This window comes from Euleptes europaea, chromosome 11, assembly GCF_029931775.1.
Source record: "Euleptes europaea isolate rEulEur1 chromosome 11, rEulEur1.hap1, whole genome shotgun sequence".
Taxonomy (NCBI): domain Eukaryota; kingdom Metazoa; phylum Chordata; class Lepidosauria; order Squamata; family Sphaerodactylidae; genus Euleptes; species Euleptes europaea.
This window is the reverse complement of record NC_079322.1, coordinates 51,941,163-51,963,750: the sequence shown is the minus strand read 5'-3', so window position 1 is coordinate 51,963,750 and position 22,588 is coordinate 51,941,163. Positions and strand designations below refer to the sequence as shown.

General features: G+C 41.6%; 1 protein-coding gene across 1 annotated transcript in view; it reads right to left on the bottom strand.

Annotated features, from left to right (window-relative positions):
• Positions 1 to 7,425: 7,425 nt before the first annotated feature.
• CALCR (calcitonin receptor) overlaps positions 7,426 to 22,588 on the bottom strand; it is a 95,577-nt gene continuing 80,414 nt past the window's right edge. The window contains exons 11-12 of the mRNA XM_056857620.1: positions 19,608 to 19,649; positions 7,426 to 7,738 (exon numbers count right to left, since the gene is read on the bottom strand). Coding sequence (XP_056713598.1) covers positions 7,532 to 7,738; positions 19,608 to 19,649 — 249 coding nt within the window. The 3' untranslated portion in view covers positions 7,426 to 7,531. The remainder of the gene's footprint in view (positions 7,739 to 19,607; positions 19,650 to 22,588) is intronic.

The following is a 22,588-nucleotide window of genomic DNA, read 5'->3' as shown; positions in this document are numbered from 1 at the left end:
ATCCAACTTGAACAACACTAAGGGGGACTCCAGCACTCCCATATGACATGTATACTGCCCAATTTCAGACAGATAAAACAAAAGTGTCCCCCTTTTTGGAACAATGAAATGTGCCCATAATTAACATAAAAGTCTATGGGAGCATTGATAGGAAAGAGGCCAAACCGTAACACAAACAACATGAGAGACTTTGACTCCACAGCCACTTTGCTTGAAGAACAGTAGCATGAGGAAGAAGAATTTGGTGGCACAAGGAAGGCACGACATCTGGGCGGGCCAGCAGGCAGAAGCAGGAGGACCTTGAGGTAGATTTGCTTGTTCTGGGGATAACATTTGGAGAGCAGCAGGCAAACAGTGTAGTGTAGACCGCAAGGGGGAAATTCAGCAGAGAAAGGCAAGCCCTGGAAGGAGAAAGGAAGGCAAACTCCCACACCATAGCCTTCAGGATTGGAATACCTCACGCATGTATGCTATCCTAGTGGCTAAGGCTTGCAGTCCATCAAGAAAGCCAACAGCCTCTCTCTCTGCCCTCCCCCCAAAGGAAAGCTGTGCACCCCCTGTGCCCTTCTTAGGAAAAGGCTGGCTATCTTGTAGAAGTGAAACCAGTGAAACACTAAGACAGACAGCCTAATGAAAGAAACCGAACAAAATGAAAGAAAACCATGGGCATTTGTTGCTGTTATAGGCTGTTTGGACAGGGGATTTGTTTAATTTTCATATTAATTCTGATCATTGGAAGCACCACATTTTCATAATTTTTGCAATTAATAACAAAAGAGCTTCACAAGTCTACAAGGCACAGATTTCTAGTCAGCCCAGCCCAACAAATCAGTTGCGCCTAGATGACCCTGGGCTGTAAAAGAACAGTTTGCAATGGAAATGCTGCAAAAATTTGAGACAGCATCAGTGATTCATCATGTGTCGTTTCTTCCTGTTGTGTACTCTTTTTAATTATTAGTGCACAAATTTCACATGGGTCCAAGCTTTATTAATCCAAGTGATCAAGCACAAGGGAAAGGTTTTTCTACAAAGGACCTGTAACAGGCCAAGTACAGCGTGCTTATATTCAAGACAGAGACAGAAAATCAGGTAATTTTATTCATTTATTCTTTTTACTGGTACAAGACACAAAGGTTTTGATCTGTGCAGAGCTCCTGTAGAGAAAGGATCTGAAGCACACACCTATTAAATTCTGTCTTTTCAGAAAATTTTGGGTCAGTTACAAGACATTGTGCATTTAACTAGTGTTCGCGGGCTTCCTAGAGGCACCTGGTTGGCCATTGCGTGAACAGACTGCTGGACGTGATAGGCCTTGGTCTGATCCAGCATGGCTTTTCTTATGTTCTTAACGTAGTTTTCACTAAAGTCAGAACCATAGATCGTGAGTGACATGGGACTGCTGCTGAAAATGGCATCCCTGTGTTAAACTCTTTCTAACCTTCCCCTAAGTAGGTAGGGTCACAGCTGATTCCATAACAGCATCTTGCTGTGTATTTCTCTCTCAACTCATTGACTGCTTCTGGAAGTGCCTAATATGACCATATCTTGACATAAAATCACAGAGTTGGAATGGACCACCAGAGTCATCTAGTCCAACCCCCTGCTCAATGCAGGGGCTAAGTAGTGGGCTAAGTCATCCTACATGTTATAGCAGAGAGAAGGAAAATGTGATGTGTCATTTTCATCAGTATCTTTTGGGGTAGACTATGAGACAGGGTTCAGTTCAGCGGCATTGGAAGCAGGCTTTCTAATTACGCAATGAACTTTCAGATCCTCCCGGACTCCTACGAATTGGTATATGGTGATCCACCCATGGCGCTCTTGACTCTCTTTGAAATAGGCCTACATAGAGGCCTATTTCAAAGAGAGTCAAGAGCGCCATGGGTAGATCACCATATACCAATTCGTAGGAGTCCGGGAGGATCTGAAAGTTCATTGCATAATTAGAAATAGGCCTCTATGTAGGCCTTCCTTCTTTTTTCGATTTTTTTTTGCAATTGTCAATATGATGTTTTGACACTGCATCAAAACTGTATGTAAGATGAGTATTTGATCTTAACATTAACGTCTACAAGAATGCACCCAGCATTGAAGATCTGGCTGCATACACATTCAAAAGGATCTTTTTTTACACAATCAAACTTCAACAAGCACAGTGATGTTTTTGTAAAGCCGAACATTATTTTTGTTCGAAAAAAATGGTGATATTATAAATTCCACAGATCTCATAGACTCCGTGACCATGTTGTGCAGATAAATACAGCAAGCATTTTTATAGATTCTTTATGCATTATGCACAGTTCTGTTTTGGTAGCCCATTTTAGTTATACTTAGAAATTATATAAACCAGCAGAAGCCCTAGGATAAAGCTCAAGACAGACACCCTGTGAGGTAGGTGGGGCTGAGAGAGCTCTAAGAGCTGTGGCTAGTCCAAGGTCACCCAGCTGGCTTCGTGTGTAGGGGTGGGAAAACAAATCCAGTTCATCAGATTAGTGTCCGCCGCTCATGAAGAGGAGTGGGGAATCAAACCCAGTTCTCCAGATCAGAGTCCACCACTCCAAACCACCGCTCTTAACCACTACACCACGCTGGCTCAGAGAAGGGTGTAAGGTCTTTGGAGGGATACTCAGTGGGAAGGATGAAGCTCTCCTTTTCCTTTTAGCCCTGCTGGTGAGGCTTGAAGGAGCACAGAAGACTCAGACTGCTCCTTTCTCCAGGTTGAAATGTGTTGTGCATGTGCATATGCATGATCAGGGAGGCACTGGAGGTCATTTTGCCCATAACTCACTGAAACCTGAAGCTGATCTTAGACATAAGTATCCCTGTCTAACAATCTTGGTACAAAGGCCGGCATACATTTAAACAGATTTATTCTGGGAGGGGCTGTGGCTCAGTGGCAGAGCATCTGCTTGGCATGCAGAAGGTCCCAGGTTCAATCCCCGGCATCTCCAGTTAAAGGCACTAGGCAAGGAGGTGATGTGAAAGACCTCTGCCTGAGACCCTGGAAAGCCGCTGCCGGTCTGAGTAGACAATACTGAGTTTGATAGACCGAGGGTCTGATTCAGTATAAGGCAGCTTCATATGTTCATGTGTTCAGATAAATCAAGCAGACTATCCAACATTTAATTAGCATGTACAAGAGGGAACCTGCGATGTCTTGTGGGGGCATCTCATTTTCCCCTCCCCCACAATTTTGTTTTTCCATTCCCTGGCAGCCTCCACAGCCCCTGCCCTTTTCCTGCTTCCTTCTCTCCTTCCCACCCAATGGCCAACCTACTTTTATCTGACCCACCTTCAGCTACAACTTGCAGCCTCTACCTAGGAAAACTATGGCCCAGTTCTGCCTCCCATCTTCAGCTATATTATTTTCTTCATTGATACCCCACCTTTCTTCACAGTGGGGACTGAAGCATCTTACATCCTCCTCCTGTTTTTTATCTATGCAACAACCCTGTGAGGTAGCTTAGGCTGAAAGTATATGACTGGCTCTATATTTTATTTATTTACTTTTTTACCTGCTCTCTATCCCAGCCAAGGCTGGGCTCAGAGTGGGTCACATCCATCACCTAGTGAGCTTCCATCGCAGACTGGTGATTTGAACCTGGGTCTCCCAGACCCTAGTGTGAAGCTCTAACCTCTATACTATATCTGGCTATCATGGTAGCTGCTGTTGAACAGTAGCAAGAAACCAGGCCTAGGTGAGTGATGCAAGTCAGGCAGTAGCAGGTAAATTGATGGTTGCTTCCAGAGCTGGCTCAATGAGTCCTCCATCAAAGGCCAGAAGAGCCCAGAAAGGCCCCTGCCCCAACCTCTGCCTTGTACTGACAATAACCAAGCCTAGAATGCTGTGGTTGCCTAGCAATGGTAATTGAAGGCTTCCACTTCTTAATGCTACAGGCACTACTTTTATCATTCTGGGTTATTTGAAGCCCCCAATGTATTCTTCTAGATTTCAGATTTCTCTGCAAACCTGGGGTGTTTGCAGAAAGATCTGTCTTCTCCATTCATGGCTCAGTCCAGTCAGTGGATTTAAGTATCCTCAGATTAGGTTGATTTGGCTATTAGAATATACATATAGTGACTGGAAAGAAACTTGTGGGAAGGGTGCATTCCTTCCACCCTTTTCCTTCCTTCCCTCTACCCCCTTCTATAACAATCTTCCCCTCTTTCCCACCCCTCCCCTTCTACCAAATCTTCCCCACCTCTTTCTCCCTTCCCCATCTCTGACAATCTCCCCCTCTTTTCCCCCTCCCCTCATCTGTCAACCTCTCCCTTTTGCTACCACTCCCTTTTGCTCCCCACCTCATCTCCGTCAATCTTCCCCTCCCCTCCTCTGCCAACCTACCCTCTATTTCTCCCCACCCCTGTCAATATTCCCCATCTCTCTTTCTCCCCCTCCTTATGTTACTGGCTGCAGCAGCTGAGATGTTGGGGAGCTGCTCCAAGCCTGGAGCGGCTCTCCTGTTGCCGAGCCAGGCACGGCTCCAGGCCCAGCCACAATGTAGTCATTGTCTTGGAGCTGTTCTGGGCCCAGAGAGGCTGCTGGATGCCACCGTCAGGTGTAGGGTAGCCAAATACCCGCTGTCTCTCAGCTGGCTAGCGGGCGGAAGCAGGCCAGCTGAAGGGGGGGAGGCTGTCCTGCAACCCTGAGGGGTCCTCAAAGTTTGCCGAGACATCTCTTTAGAGTTAATGTGGCCTTGATCCATGGATTTAGATATCTGCAGATGGGGGCCACACTTAAGAAATAGATACATAGATGATATTTAGCTGATAATCCATGGGAGAAGTACTGTGACATCTGACACAATTGAGCCCATGGCTATACTCCAGCCAAAATTAAGCATTTTTCAATCCCATTGATTTCAACAATGCTGCCTTTCAGTGTCCCCCATCACAGGAAGATTGGGAAGCAGATGCTGCTGACTCTCCTGCTTGTCCTTTTGTGTTTGGAAAAAGAAGAGTGGATATTTTGGTTCCCCTCAAGTAGGTGGCTGGTTCCAAACGGTCTCTGTGAGGATCTGCCAGAAGTGACAACAGCCTCAACCTTCTTAAGTACCTAAATCGTTTTAAATAACCCTGAGCCTGTTCTGGACATTTCAATTCAGAAGCTGATTTGATAGACTTTCATCTGCTTTTTAAAAAATAAGATCCTGTTTGTATATTTTAAATCAACCAATTATTTAAAAAGACAATTTCAGAGAAGTTGCCATATGCTTAAGCATCTCTTATTGAAATCTGAACCATTTTAATAGTGTTCTATGGTAGTGCTCTATAGTTTTTCTTCAACTTAAGACCTCTCCATATTTCCCCTTTTTTTTTGTGAAATAAGGAAAAGGTGCCATTTAACAAATGTCCCTCTTCCAATAGTTCAGGGCATAGTTTGCATTGTATTATGAATTCTAATTTACAACATTCTCAGAGCTTGTGGAAAGTCAGATTGGGTGTATTTCCAGAATCACCTAATGCATTCTGTGCAGGGTAGGTTCATATGCAAGCCCAAGATCCTTTTACACTCTTTACAATCTGATTTTGTCAACTAAAGGCTCAATTTATGCAGCATGAAATTTCAGGAAGAACCATGAAGAAAATGCTGAAACCCTCAAAATCATCTTTGGCAACACCATTTCAAAATACTAAAAAATATTCAGTGAAAAGAATCCACCTTTACATTAGCTTGAAAAAGGGGCAAAATTGGACATTCTGGATTCTAACACATGCCAAATAATATATATTTAAATCAAATACGTGGAAGCAATACAGCCACCTCCCTGCTCTTGGAGACAATGTCTCTTATGTACTTTCAGATTTAATTAGATCATATAGTGCCAAAACATTCAGACAAGTGGATGGAACTAGCCACTTTTCTACGTATTTCCAAAAGCAAAACATAGGTAGGAACTTAAGGTATTTATGTAGTATTGTATGAAAGCTGAAATGCATTTTTACATGGGTAACCACGTTAAGGAGCATCTAACTTTGCTGTATGTCAACCCATGGCCAAAAATATACTGGCAACACCTTCTATATATATTACCAAGATACACTTTTTCCAACATAGTGAGCACACACAGATTTCTTGAGTACACCTGAACCCCAGAGGAAGGAGCCACACCTCCATGCATAAAAGAATATATATGCAGCTCTTAAGGGGGAATTTTTATTGTGGAAGGGGTAGTTCCATGTACCATTAGCAACCATAAAGTGACTGCTGGCATGGAATGAGAATATGTAATAATTACACAAAATGTTGATGTACAACTTGTCTGATTGCGTTCACTTACAGTAGGTGGTTTAGCCACGATACATTGCATGCAGAAGGACAAGAGCCATATTTCTGTGCTCCACACTCTTCCTATAAGGTTTGCTTGGAGGGAACACATGTGCATGATAAACCGTCTCTGTGCCCAGAAGAGTAACACTGGAATGGTGTGAACCTTGGCACTTCCCCCAGCTATGCAGTTCTTATATCTAGAACAGTCACACTGAAGTAGTTTTTTTGCCAGTAGTATAATTTATGCAGTAACTTATGAATTGGGCCTAAAGGTTAACTACGCCATGGAACATTGGGCTCTTTAAACAGAAGGGTGATGACCTTATTGGTAAAAGAAAGCTTGAATGATTGGAACGAGAGAAATGTCAATGGTAAGATTAAAATTTTAAAAACAACTATTTCCCAAGTACATTTCACAGTTTATTCACAGAGGAAAATTGTTCCCTATATATGATTGCTGGGATGAAAAATATGGCTGATCATTTCCCTACCAATGGTTATTATCAAGCAACCGTTATTGAGCATTCTGAACAAAGTCTCTCGGGTCCCTGCATTAGATTGTCCAACTCCACACTGTATTTCTTATGTGCATCATCTATCTTGAACACTTGTGACACAATAAATAGTTTACCTTCAGTTCTGTCCTGTGCTTGATATTAGAATAATACTGTAAATTATCCTCTTGAGATGGTGAGGATTTAAATAAAATGGAATGATATTTTAAAAATTGTTTTGCCGTAAGTGCAAAAACCCTTAAGAAAACACTGGGGCTATTCAAATGCAATGTTTCTCAAGACACTGACAAGTAACTCATGTTTATGGATCAGAAGTCTACGGTAAAAATATCTTATGCAATAGCTGCTGACCATTTCTTTCTTGTGTTTAGCTTAGTTGAGACAACAAAAAATCCATTTACAGAAACAGTTATATTTCCCAGATCTTCATGCGACCTCTTGTAGAAATTTTTACTACTGTAGCATCCTCATTTCATATAATGGCTGTGTTTTGGAACTGGGGAAATCCCATGCTTCTCACAGAGTAGCACAGCCTTGGTTCTTCCTCCATGGCAACTGGATCCAGTGAACATCTCTTTCTCTCTCTCTCAGACCCTCTTGATGTTGTCACCATCAGAAAGCTGAGTTTCTGTAGTTTACATATGACACATCTTGTCATCTAACAGAGCCTGCTCTTGCAATGGCCTGGAAGTCTTCTCCTTCTGGTTTCCTGTACAAACAGAAAACCGTATCCTCTTTTTGTAAGCTAGGCGGACGTCTCTCCAGATTTTAATGCCACAAGTTCAGAGTCATCTATATACTTTCCATTAAACTGTTCACTGTTGGAGATATAGGGGACCTCTGTGATAGATGTTGCTGTATAGGAGGTCGATCGCGTAGAGCAATGTTCTCGTCGTCTTTGACCCCACTGCATTTTATACTGCATCCATTGCCTTTTCAAAGCTCCTTGGACCTGTAAGTGAAAGAAACAGAATTTAAGACTAGTGAGTGGTAAGAGAGGGTTTGGGCTAGTCTGAACAAATTCCGACAAAAGCCCTGTTCACAAATTACCGTGAATGCATGTACAATGTACACTTGAATTTTATTTATACGTACGTTGGGTAATTCTCATGTTACGTTCAGTGCACGTACAACTCAATGTGTGATTCAAACCCCACGTTTATCCAGGTACTGGTTCCTGGTTTCATTTGTGAACATATGATAGTTCTTTCTGACAACAGATGTATACATGCACATGCAGGAAGTACAGGCATTCACTGTAGAATGTACAGGACTAAAGTGTCCAGTATATGTCTGTTCTCCTTTCTAAGGACATCTTGAAGAGTGGTGCTGGAATCTGAACAGGCTCAATAATATTGTATCTACAATACTCCATAAACATACACTGAATGTTTTCACAGGATTAGATATGTAGCTTTTCATAAACAGAGTTAATGGTGAAGATTCATTTTTGCAATGTAGTGATGCAGTCAGTGTCTGTCAAAAATCAATTTATTTTAATGCTCTGCCTCCATAGTAAAACGAGACCCATCAAAACAATACTAGATAAATAATTTGTTCCAAGAGAAATTTATTCAGTAGAGACTGCACAGACTCTGAATAAATCACATTGTAAAAATGTTGTGGATGTTAGCTGGTTACATAGAAAAGTGTTATTCTAATTTAAACTACTTTATTTCTGAAAAGCAGTTAGGCAAACATTTAATACAGTAGATTGTTGGATGTCTACTGCAGCCACTATGTAACAGAATGTACTTGTACAAATATTAGTTTGGGTCATGGGGGGAGAATGAAGTGAAAGAATACTGCTCTCTGTGTTGGTGTGAGTTCTTTTAAACCGATGGTATTTTTTAAAAGGTAACGGACACTCCAGTTTTAATCCTTTGCTAATTGATCTTTAAAGTTTTTTTGGGTGTGTGGATGCAACATTAACACTGTATGTTAGTGATTGTTCACAACCTTAATAACTGCATGTTGGACAGCATATTTAGATTTTAAGAACATAAGAAAAGCCCTGCTGGATCAGACCAAGGCCCATCAAGTCCAGCAGTCTGTTCACACAGTGGCCAACCAGGTGTCTCTAGGAAGCCCACAAACAAGACAACTGAAGCAGCACCATCCTGCCTGTGTTCCACAGCACCTAATATATTCGGCATGCTCCTCTGATCCTGGAGAGAATAGGTATGCATCATGACCAGTATTCATTTTAACTAATAGCCACGAATACCCCTTTCCTCCATGAACATGTCCACTCCCCTCTTACAGCCTTCCAGGTTGGCAGCCATCACCACATTTTGGGGCAGGGAGTTCCACAATTTAACTATGCATTGTGTGAAAAAAATACTTCCTTTTATCTGTTTTGAATCTCTCACCCTCCAGCTTCAGCAGATGACCCCACGTTCTAGTATTATGGGAGAGGGAGAAAAACGTCTCCCTGTCCACTCTCTCCAAACCATGCATAATTTTATAAACCTCTATCATGTCTCCCCTCAGCCGCCTTATCCCTTAACTATAAAATAGTGAAATTAGTAGTAGTAGTGGAGACAGGGGGATGTGGAATGGTATATAGTATAGCCCAAGCTTGTCAGATCTCAGAAGCTAACAGGGTCGGTACTTGGATGGGAGACCACAAATGAAGACTTTGCAGAGGAAGGCAATGGCAAACCACCTCTGCTTAATCACTTGCCTTGAAAACCCAATGGGGTCCCCATACATTGGCTGCAACTTGACAGCACTTTACACACACACAGTGAAGACAGAATGAATCGTAAATGTCGTCTGTTTTAAGTGCTTTTATCTGTAGATTTTAAAGATATTAAAACAAAAAGCATGGTATTTTGTACATTTATTTTAAGAAGAAGAGGAGTTGGTTTTTACATGTTGAATTTCTCTACCACTTAAGGGAGACTCAAACTGGCTTACAATCACTTTCCCTTCCCCACAACAGACACCCTGTGAGGTAGGTGGGGCTGAGAGATCGCTCACAGAGCTGTAACTTGCCCAGGGTCACCCAGCTGGCTTCATGTGTAGGAGTGGGGAATCAAACCCGGTTCTCCAGATCAGAGTCCACCTCTCCAAACCACCGCTCTTAAACACTACACCACTACACTCTTCCTTTAGAAACCTACAACTGTAAATGTAATGCCAACATTCCACAATGTGGGCCATGACACAAAGTAAAAAATCTAAATAAGAGTGGTGGAGGGGTCATTGCTTTTGCATCTTGGAGCTTCGGAATATTTTGTTTCTGTGTGTGCACATGCCTGTGTGTACATGCATGCCCTCTAGGTCACATTCATACCTATTTTGATAGGGAATTTAGACACATTCCATTTTCTCAGCCATGTGGGCAATATCTGATAGCTACAATTCAGGAAGTACACACTTGAACTACATCTCAGTCATGCTGCATACCTATTCTCTCTAGTATCAAAGGGGCATGCCTATTATATTAGGTGCTGTGGAACACAGGCAGGATGGTGCTGCTGCAGTCGTCTTGTTTGTGGGCTTCCTAGAGGCACCTGGTTGGCCACTGTGTGAACAGATTGCTGGACTTGATGGGCCTTGGTCTGATCCAGCAGGGCCTTTCTTATGTTCAGTCATTACCTTTCTTGGTAATGACCTTAAGAAGGCTGCTATCCCTCACCTCTGCCTTCCCAGGTATGGGAATGGGAAGCCTACTTTACATTACTGCTGTAGAGATTATAAGATAGAAGCACTTAGAACAACCAATATGCTTTATCATTGGTTGATGGTATACACATCCGTACAACATTACAAATACATTACAAGACTTCTGTGTGAGCCAGTTCAAATGGTGAAATATCCATGATAATACAACAAGTGACAACAGCCACACAATATATAAGGTTATTGTTTTATGGCACACCTTTTACATGTATTTCTGGATGTGTCTCTTTAATAATTGTAACTGTATATATGACCACAGAAGAAGGCCACACAGGCTGAAACGTGTCTGGTTATTTATTGGTCATTTATAGCAGTTTTTATCATCAACAATGTTGGAAAGTTAATAATTATTTTTATATATATTCTTTTAATTAGCCTGTATATAAGGCCCAGTGTTTTTATTTCTGTGTACTCTATATAATAAATATTACTATTCTGTTATAACTTTCAGCTCAACTGTCAGGTTCTTGGCACTTAGAACAACTCCTGTACTCACATAGCACTTTTGCTTCACCAATGAAAAAATGTAAATGGTTTTGCGAGACTCCTTTTATACACTATACAACAAACACAGAGGTATACAGAGGCAGAAAAGGGCTCTTATAACATGTCCGTAAAGTAGATTAATATTATTTCCCCCATATTTTCAAGGGTTCAAGCTGAAAGAAAGTGATTTGCCTGTGGCCAACTAGAGAATTGTGGATTTCTCAGCTTACTGTACCACTATAAATTCCTTCTGAAGGATGGTAGAAAGAAAACATAATAGAGAGAGGAACAAAACCTACAACGTGTTTTTCTATTGATTAAAACATCCAACTTTTGGGGTCACTCTTTACTAAGTTCTTGTTGTTATCAGCCAAGCTTTTGTGGTACTGGAGACTTGTGAAGCAAAGAGCCTCTGCAATTCATTTCCAAGGCAGATGTGGAACATTGCATTGTCTTTGAAATAATTTACGTTGGATGGGTTTCGTCTTCTTTTTCCTGAATGCGAATGGCCCAGTAATAAGCAATAAATCACTGAGCAACTGAGCTTCCATTACATTACAGCTAAGCCCTCTTCTGTGCCATAGAATAGTTCCCCCCCCCCGCCCCAAGAAATATCACTTTGATCTGTATGCACCTGGCAACAGCTCACTGGACAATTTGGAAGAAACTGAATGCTGAAGATTAGACTGTGGTTTTAGCTAATAGATTGTGCAGGATCTAAGGCTGCACCTTCTGGAGAAATTTTGGTAGAGGAAACCAAAGTTCTCCCATTTTCTCCAAAGCAGCTTATACTAGACAATCCTCTGGACTGCAGGGGGATGTGCAGCTGGGGAACAAAACTGCTCTTCTCCCATTAACTCTTGCTTAGTTCAAGCCAGAGCTCACACAAGTGTGGGTGGGACTAGCTCTCCAACTACAGTCCTACTTGTTCTATCACATGCTGATCTCGAGAGTTCCTGGACCATCACCAGTGGTCCAGGAACAGGGGGTGTCAAGGTCTTTCAGTGGGAAGAAGGAGGGAGCAAAAAAAAAATGCTTTCACTCTTCAATTTAAGAAACAATAAATGCCTGACCACTTGGCTCACTGAAGCAGCAATGTCACTCTACCTAATCATAGGACTGGCTCTGCTGTCATGCCGTCTCCTTCTTGGCTAATCATGTATTGTTTGCTCTTTTCCCTTCCTTGTGCACTTGCAAGAGCAACTGGCATGTCGGTGGAAAATAATAACTCTCTTCCAGGTTTAGCCAGAAAAAAAAGGCGCCCAACTTCATTTGCCTTAGATCAATTTTCTAGAACAATACTCTCTGAAAATACGAAGCAAGCCAAATTACTTAGGAAAATGTACACCTTTTCCAGGCACAGATTACACCAAAATGAGTGGAAGCACAGCTGAAATAAACTTTCCAAATGCCAAACTTTCCAAAAGTAAAGCTGGACTGTGAATTCTGCGTTTCCTAGATCTTGGCCTTGACCTCCAGACACTGAAGATCTATCTCAGCACATCGCCATTCCAGTGAAAAGGAGAGGAGGCTATTATGAAAACAGTGCTGTGGCATGTCCAGCTCTTTGAGAGCCAGCGTGGTGTAGTGGTTAAGAGCAATGGTTTGGAGGGGTGGACTCTGATCTGGAGAACCGGGTTTGATTCCCCACTCCTCCACATGAGCGGCAGAGGCTAATTTGGTGAACTGGATTTGTTTGACCACTCCTACACATGAAGCCAGCGGGATGACCTTGGGCTAGTCATACTCTCTCAGCCCCACCTACCTCTCAGGGTGCCTGTTGTGGGGGGGGGGAAGAGAAGGAGACTGGTTTGATTCTGCCTTAAGTGGTAGAGAAAGTCGGCATATAAAAACCAACTCTTCTTCTTCTTCTGAAGTGTAAAACTATTACCAGATCAACATCACTGTAATATTTGTATAGTGTCGGCAGGAGGGGGTGGATTAAGGTATATCTTAGAAAACTGCTTTAATTTATAAAAATAGAATGCCTAAAGTAAACTGTTTTCTCAAAATGGGTAGATATTTGAATCCTTTTGATTCTTCAGATTTCTAAGTGGGTAAGAAAATTGTGTAGCTGTGGGAAGTTCCAGGTTGCCTTTCCAACATGTTTTTTTTGGATGAGACACAGATACTGTAATCATCTAGGTTCTTTATCTTTTCCGTAGGCGCCCATACCCTCTGGATTATTCTTTGAACTAAAAAAAAAGATGCAGATCTAAACTATGAAGCTCATTATCTAGTTATAGACCAATCATTGTTTCAGGCTGTACATAACTTACCTCACAAAATTGTGAGCATGAATGACGTAACAGCTACAGAGCATTTTGTATGGTGAAAGTGTTTTGTGTGTGTGTGTGTGTGTGTGTGTAAAGTGCCGTCAAGTCGCAGCCGATTTATGGCGACCCCTTTTGGGGTTTTCATGGCAAGAGACTAACAGAGGTGGTTTGCCAGTGTCTTCCTCTGCACAGCAAGCCTGGTATTCCTTGGTGGTTTCCCATCCAAATACTAACCAGGGCTGACCCTGCTTAGCTTCTGAGATCTGACGAGATCAGGCTAACCTGGGCCATCCAGGTCAGGGCGAAAGTGTTACAGGGATCATTAATTCCTACATAAATAAACCGGCAGTTCATAAGAAATTACGGGTAGGGCAATAAACAATTACCAGACATCCCTTCTTCCTGTAATGTAAGCGCCTGACATAACTGATCTCAAGGGTTAGGGTAAGGTTCCTGCTCACCCTGCCCTATAGAACGGATTATTGGGGGGTCAGGGTGAAATGAACTAAAATCTGCTGTTGTACCCTCAAAACTGAGCACCACAGTGCAGAAACAGGGTAATTTTTAGCCTATATAATAAAGGTGGACCTTGGGGTAGACCCTTGGGGTTGGAGGGCTATACCCACTAGAATACTATAAACTGGTAGGGACTCAATAACACAAATCACCCCTTCTCTGTTTTACTTTTGCCTCTTCAGCTAAACTGCCCTCAACATTCTATGGCTCTTAGAGGGCAATGAACATGCTCAGTCTGTATTCTGTATATAATCCCATTGAAACACTATTGAGTTTTCCATTGAATGGAAAGTTAGTCTCATTGAAAAAGGGACTTTTGCCATGGAAGGTAAGATTAGATTGTAGTCTTAGAACTAATGAAGTCTAAAACCAATTTTGGCTTGTTTGTAGATTACAGCCTACAGTTTATTGCTTTTTACACACAAAAATTACGTTTTTAATAAGCAAATGAAACGAGTGACTTGACAATTCTGATTCTGAGCAGTGAATGGAAACATATAGATCAGCAAGCCAAATCTATTAAGTTTAAGTCCCCAAATGCCTTTCTAACGCATATTTATTTTAAAAACATCTGTGGAAAATAATGAATTCATATGTAGCTATGATCTGGAAATTACGGCTTTGGCTTTCTAAAAAGATATAATGAAAAAAATAGCATCTCAAACAGTAATTTGTACTTCCTAACTTGCATTCTGAGCAATTGATAAGGGTTTGAAATTAAAGCATTTTCTTTTTCTGCTAAGGATGTGTAGTAAACAACTTCATTATTAGAATGTCAAAGAGCAAATGTGGTTTCAGATTTCTAACATCCTTTTAGGTTTTAGGCCCTGGACAAAAAAAAAAAAACAGGAGGAGGAGACGGAGGAGGAGGAGGAGAAGGAAGGGGAGGGCAAGGGGAGGGGGAAGGGGAAGAAGAGGAGGAGGAAGAAGGGGAAGAGGAGGAGGAAGAAGAGGAAGAAGAAAGGAAGAAGAAGAGGAGGAGTTGGTTTTTGTACGCCTACTTTCTCTACCACTTAAAGGAGAATCAAACCGGCTTACAATTTCCTATCCTTCCCCTCCCCACAACAGACACCCTGTAAGATAGGTGGGGCTGAACTGAGATTAGCCCAAGGTCACCCAGCTGGCTTTGTGTGTAGGAGTGGGGAATCAAACCCGGTTCTCCAGATCAGACTACACCGCTCCAAACCACTGCTCTTAACCACTACACCAAGCTGGCTCTTTTAGGCCCGGCAATGGTTAATCAGAATGTTCTGGCAACATGTCTCAGTAATTAATACACAATGTAAAATGCAGGCAAGGGTGTTTCCCCCCCACCGCTGAAATAAAAGTGCACTCCAGTGCAACAGCAGCCCTGGTCACTGATGTATTTTCAAAAACCCTTGGTCCCCAAAGAAGTGGTGTTTCACATGGGCACCAGTTTGGACCAGACAGCACCTTTACTGGAATCTGGGCTCCCTAAGGTGAGGGTGTTTTCTAAATCTAATCACCCAAAGAAGAATAATTGGCAAATTTGTGGGAAACCCGTAGAGCAAGTAACCCAGTTTTGTTATTTAGGAATTCGTTTCCAAGCTAACTGGGCCTGGAGGGCCCATCTTAAGAATGTTCATAACAGGGCCTCAGTTGCAACCAAGGCCAAAAAATGCTTGTTTTTACAGCAAAGGTGGCCAATTTGCTCCTGCAGCTACTCAATACAGGAGAGCATTTATACTTGCAAGATTAAACTCTATTCCTTCTCAAGTAATGCAAGCTTGAATGCAAAGGACTGCATACCCTGACAGACTTTGTGACAGTTCTTCTGGACTGATAGAAACTTTGGAACACTGCTTACTGGAATGTGGTATCTTTTGCAGTATTAGGGATTTGTGGATTACTCCTCTTTGCTACCATAATGAGGGGCTGTCAACATCAGATAAGGTCAAGAGACTCTTGGCAGGAGTAGATTTAGAGGTTACATTGGCCAATTTCTTTGCTCACATAATTCAATTCAAAGGACTTCAAGTGTGGTAACTGGTTGTTTATTTATTTATTTTTGTTGTATCTAGTGTGATATTGCTCAAGGACAGTGGGCTAAATGAGCAGTATCATTAAAGTAAATAATCTAGCCCCTTCTGAAAGTTATCAATAGCTTGGCAGGTGGAATTCAGGACAACTGACAGAGGTCCATAGGGTTGCTCCCCTTGTGGCCTGCTTTTGTAAACAGTGTAACAGATTCACACAAGACACAGGAGGCTACTTCAGAGAAAAAGGATTGCCACTTTCCAATACCCTCTTCTTAGTCCTGCACGACTACTCACAGGTAAGAGTGCTCCTGTGAGCTGTTAATTGTACAGAACTCTCCGGCATTTTTGGCCCCGGACAATAATAGGTATGTGTTATCACCTGCAGAATATCTTTCATTTCTGGAAATGAATAAACAAAGAGGGGCTTTATCCCTTGCTAGAAGTTTGCCCTGCCCTCGGTGATCCTAGAAGGCAGATTTAGGAGATTACCAAGGTCAGAATGGAGATGCCCCTGGAAGTCAGGTGAAGTTGAATCTATTGAGCATGTCTTTTTCAGGGGCTCTTTCTACCACGAAGTCCGATGCAAGCAAATTTCCCCTCTCTAATCTAATAAAGGATAGCTCTGAGGAAGGGAGGCTGAGGAGTCTCCTATGGGATGGTTTATGAAATTCTGTCCTGCAATATATAAGATCCGCCAGACGAAGCTGGGGCTTAGTAATTTAACTTAAAATTGAGAATGTTTTATTAATTCGAGGTTTGTTTAGATTATATAAACTGTCTATGAATTGTATATCCTATAGTTTTAGTTACTGTATATTCTCCAGTTTTAATTCTGTAACTGATATGGATTTTAATGGCATCTGCCGTATTAATAAATCTGAATCTACAGACTACAGTTGAGTCATCTAGTAGGAATCACTTTCAACAGTGTGTCAAATGGCAGCCCTTCTCATGGCTTGGTTTATGGAATTCATAAAGGTTATAAGTTCAACCCCCAAAGAGGCACGAAATAATTTCACATCTGGATACAATTTAAACATTCAGTTCCCTTTCCGAAAACAGCTTTGGAGGTATTTGCTTAGCTATGTTTGAGCCACAACTATTGTCTGTGATTGGGACGGAAAATGGACTTGGTAACAGCAGATTCTGGCCTTGTTTGATACTGTCAGCCAATACAGAACTCTTGATAAATGGGTGCTTTGAGGGGGCATTTGATGACAGCACTTGCTACTGGCAACTCGTTGATTCAAGAGGTGGTAATTAAATCACTACTTTCCCCCTTTGATTATCCTAAACTGGTTACCTTTCAGTAGAGTCAAGCATCAAGCTGTACTGGAGAGATCAGACCCAACTCCAACTAACTTTAGTGGAGTTAGGGTATAATCAGGGTTCCCATTATATCTGATATTTGAAAAGTCGTTTACATCAATGCAAACACTTGTCAACTTCTGCGTATTATGGCTTTTAGGCATGAATACTGCCATCCAAAGCAGGTCTGCACAGAATTCTAATCACATATATTCAACAGGCCTTATTCCCAAGAAAGAGTTCTTAGGATCGTATTGTCAGGCATAGTTACACATTAAGAGAATCTATAGTCACTGAAGCCTACTAAAATTTTGCATAATTTGCATGGCTTTTCTGGTATTTATATCCTATCCTACTCAAAGTTAAAATCAGAATACACTAAAGTCAATGGAACTTTTCATAAATTAAAACACATAACTATTGGATTAAAAATATTCCCTGTAGAAGCAGTTTAATGGCTTCATGAGTCTGATGCTCTGGCTTCTCTCTATTTTTCTCATGTCTTACAAACTGCACAATGTTCTAAATGTTTAGTTATTAATGGTGTTATTAATAATTTGCCCCCTGACGTATTCATGTGAAAGCTTAGCTTCATGTCTCAGGAAGTTCAAAACCTCCTCCACACACCAATCTAGTGGCCCAAGGAAAGCTATAGCTAGACTTCATCTTCTCTTTTTCTTATAAGGCAATAAATGTCATTGCTTTGGAGGAACTGTTAAAATGTGTATGCACAAGACGGTTCTAAATGTTACAGAATGTCTGCATTACTTTGCATAGAGATAAAAGCTGGTTTACTTTTCTTTAACAGACCCTTACTTTCAGGAGTTAAACTGCTCTTACAGGATCACAATGTTTTTTCCCCCTTCGGGTGCCTTTCAAGAAGGGCTTCTGATAGGTAGTAAATTGGTGCTTGACAAGTCCTCACAAGATACTTTAGAATACCATTATAGAAGAATAGGAGTGAAAAGCCAAGAAGGCATATAAAATATTGATTGAATATGATGGGTGTGTGACAGAACAGTCATTCAAGGGGTTTATTTTCTGCTGACTTCAAAACAGCTAAAACCAGACTATGCTTATTGTTAAATGTGTGAATGAAATGACATATTGTGTGTGTGTGTGTGTTAGGAATGGCCTATCTCTGCTTCTCCAAATATTGATATTTATGAGTTTGCATGTCCTGGTCTCATAGAACAAGCTTGCAAATCTGCAGGTCAGAACTGAGACACATTCTCTTCTTCTGTTCACTATTGTATTGGGTAGTGTTCACACATAAGGAAGCATTGGGCTTTGTGCCTCTCAAAAAGCTGCCTGCCCATGGCTGGGAGGGGGGATTTCCAAACTATTTTTGAAACTGTATTTTTCAAAAGCAATTTATGGTGTGGCACAATCATATGGTATGGTTATAATCTGTTGTCCCAAGGGGAGAAACGTCTAGCCTCACCAAGCATGTCCAAGATCTTAGTTTCCAATACTTTTCAGCCCCATCATTCCTTATGGAGAATCTTTCCAGGGGGCTGGGTGGGGGTGTTTTTAAAGATACTGGCACCCAATTTGCAGAGGAGCTGCTGGTGCCTGTCCTTTAAATAACCCCCAAATTTCAAATCAGTTGGACCAAGGTTCCAATTCTATGGGCCCCTAAACAAGGTGCCCTGAGCTATCCTCCATTATTTCTTATGGAGGGAAACTCCCCCTGTGACAATTGTAAAACCTGAGAATCTCCCCATAGGAAGGCTATTACAAGCTATTGTTAAGCTCAACTAACACTAAATCCAAGAATCCAAACCCATATAAAACAAAATAATCTTAACCTATGTAAAACATAAGAATCCACCAAACCCCATCCACAAACCTGACACAAACCAACTCCAGCAAAGAACCAACTTTTAAAAAACAAAATACTTGAAACTGACATAAACTTACCTAATATTTACAGTGTCCCAAAATATCCCTGATACATTTTGGGGAACCAATTATATCATAAAAACACCTTATCGATATTTTGGAGATATATATTCAGTTCGGTTATATCTGAGCACACATCCCTGATATACATAGGCTCCCTAGTTACATTTGCAAACACATTGGACTCTGCTTAGACTTTCCCCTCAATGCATGGAGGTTGGGGGGTGAAAGCAATAGGCATGATCCTGCTTCCCAGTGTACATTCAGTGCATATGTATTTAAATGTCTGCACAGTGCTCTTGTACAAGTCTTTGGAATTTCACCTATGTTATTGTTTTAACTATATATATTACCTTTTATTTAAAAAGGTTGTGGATGAAGTAATTACTTCAGCTACTTTTTGGTGTATTTCAGGACAAAAATATAAGAATGAATGAATGAATAGTGTCTGATCCAGCAAGAGGAACCATGAGCAAATTGTTCCCTTTGCATGAGTCTGTTGCACACAGGCATGACTTCTGCATCAGGCTCTGTTTGTGACCCAAGTTCTATTATTCAGGAGTGAGCAGTGATATTGTTAATTGTCATAGATTTATGTTAAAATTATGTGCACTCAAGTTAAATTGTTTTCTATGCTTACCTCTCCATTGAAGAAACAGAAAATAGTTGCCACAAGTAAACCCTAAGGAAAAAGAAAAGGCTTTAGTTTTCCCCCCATTTTTTTTTTTTTTTGCATTTATGGTACAAAGAAATGACACAAATGTTAACACGGACATAATTTTGTATTGTATAGACTTGGATAGCTAAAAAAGACTATTTTACAGTGACTTCAGTGCTGATTCCCCCACTCCAGCAATATTAGGCTTCTCACCACTCTTTGTAAAACCCAGACTGGCTGACATGAAAAGGCATATCCTCTGTGCAGACTAAAAAATGTAAATGTGTGAGGACAAACTACCATCTGGATGCCTCTGATAAAGGGAAATGAGTGGCATGTTGGCCTTAAAGAGAGGGACAATAACATACATTTCATAGACGCATTACAGCATAAATATCTTACTTCATAAAATGCATGTAGTCTCTCTCTCCCTCCCTCCCTCCCACATCAGGGCTGCAGAGAAAAAAATGTGAAAGATCCCTCAAATCAATGAAATGCTGGGGTCTGTGACATTATGCAGAGCACAACAGTGTACAAAGCAAGAACAGAGTCCAAGAGAGTAGACCCCTGAGGTCATGGAGACCATGTTGCAAGCACCTCAGCAATGGAGTGAAGCTAGTTGCCTGCTTCCATCTCACTGAGGATGCCTGAATGATCAGACCTTAAGATCATGGCCTGAGAAACCTACCCTCCTCTTTTTTAAAAATGTGTAACATCCAGCCTGATGAAGAACTCTGGGAAGTTCAAAAATTTGCAAAATGTTTTGTGTCAATTTGGTTGGACCTAAGAAAATGTGCTCCACATCTTTTATTCTTGTTTTAAACATAGAGGGAGCCATTAATAAAAGCAGTTACTGTTCCATCTTTCTAGCTATGCTATGCTAACAGAACACTTGTAGCAAAAAGAAACCCGAAGTCCAAACCAAACAAATTTGCCAATACATTCTTGTTCAGCAATTTCACACTAGAGCTCCCTTTTTGAAGTATGGTGCCTCTGATGTCAGCAGCTGAGTATTCTGGAAGATTGAGATGTTCTCCTGCTGGTTTCTGAAGACCAATTCACACAAGAAAAGTCCTTTTGATCACAATGAGGACTTCACATCACCTGTGTACCAGGAGTGCCACACCTGGGACCATTTCAGTTTGTGAAAACAGCACAGAAGGGGAAAGGCTCAAGTCCATTCTTCAAGCATGCTGCAGTCATGACCAGCATACAGCCGTCATGTTGCTGAGACACATGGCACTTTCAGCAGCATACACGCTGTCATGTCCCAGGACCAGAGGCAGGGAAGCAAGGTCAAGAGCAGTCCAAAGTCAAAGCTGGTGTATCTAGAGTTCAGTTCCAACTAGTACAAATGCAGTCCCAGAGAATAGTTAGGAGTCAGCCCAGAGTCATAGGCACACAGTTCCCAGGTACAAACACAGTCCAAAAGAATTGTCAGGGTTCAGTCCAGGGTCACTGGCAAGCAGACTTCCAAAGTAAAGTAACAGTTTAGCGCAAGTTGTTTCCACGCCCTCCTGGATGAAAGCCTCTGCTTAAATAAGCCTAGGAGGAACCAGTTCCTCAGGAACTTGCCTCCTCAGGCAAGGAGTGCTGAGTCAGAGGAACCAGTGTTGTTGGTTCCTCTGACTCAGCACTCCTTGCCTGAGGAGGCTCATCATCCTCACTGTTGTCAGCTGGCAGTGCTCTTTGTTGTGCTTGCAACCTAGCACTTCTCCTACGCTCAAGCAGCACCGATCTACTCCTCCTGCATCACTGCTCCAGAGGCTGTGGAGGGCTGCTGTCAGACGCAGGTGAGTCCCTTGCCCTGGATGGTTGCAGGCATGGGGAACACTCATCTCTTTGTGCCTGCTCTGCCTGCTGTCATTCTTCCCTTTCACTGTCTGCTGCTTCTAGGCGCTCTTCCTCAGAGGAAGCCTCAGCAGGCTGACTCATGACACACGTGATACAAAGTTCTCAGGGATGCCACAACGATGTGTATTGAGTGAATCGGCTTTTAATACTGCTATTAAAAGCCAGATATGTGTCCATATTATTCTTATGTAAGGACTGACTTGTTTTGGCCTATGTTGCAGGGTTGCTAACTTCTAAGTGGCACCTAGAGATCTCCCAGAATTACAACTGATCTCCAGACAACCGAGATCAGTTCCCCTGGAGAAAATGACTGCTTTGGAGGTCCTTCCCCTCCCCAAAACCCAAAGCTCCCCCCCCCAAAAAAAAACTCCAGGAATTTCCCAGCCTGGAGTTGGCAGCCCTATCTATGTAGATAGCAGAAAGCATTGTTGGCAGGTGATAGCATGTATCATTCTGGAGAATGAATGGCATTGCTTGTCATGATACTGCTGAAGTTATCATGGTCTGCTATTGTATTTCTCGGATAGGTGTGGGGCATAAGACTGGTCTTCTCTAAAGAGGAACAATGGACTGATTAATTCTTGCATTAAAAGTATGCACAGATAATGTGAATGACAGAATAAAGAATTTTTTAGGCATAAACAGCAATGGCACATCCTCAGTTTATTTCTCTAGTGATTTCATGGAACTGAATAGAAGTGTCTGAGGGATCAAAAGCAAATTACACTGCCTTTCAATTAATGTCATGTACAGCCACTACTTTTGGTATCTTCCTTATGCTCTTTGAAGCTTAGGAACATTAACTGGAGAAAAATCACTTCTGACCATCTGTTAAGAGTCACCAGCCTAGATGTGCAATGATATTGTTTTCAAATGACAGCCATTTTCACCTGTGATTAGAAGGCAAAATTCCCCTCTGAACATTATCTGATTTTTGCTGTTATGTCAGTTCAGGAAGATATAACCTTCAAACCAAGACAGAAATTGTTTTTACAAAACCTATTAATATTATTGGTTTCCATATAGGTTGTGACTGAGACCAAAATACATTTCTAATGGTTAGCTATCCACAGAAAGATTCCATATGTCACATTCATAAACAACCTCTG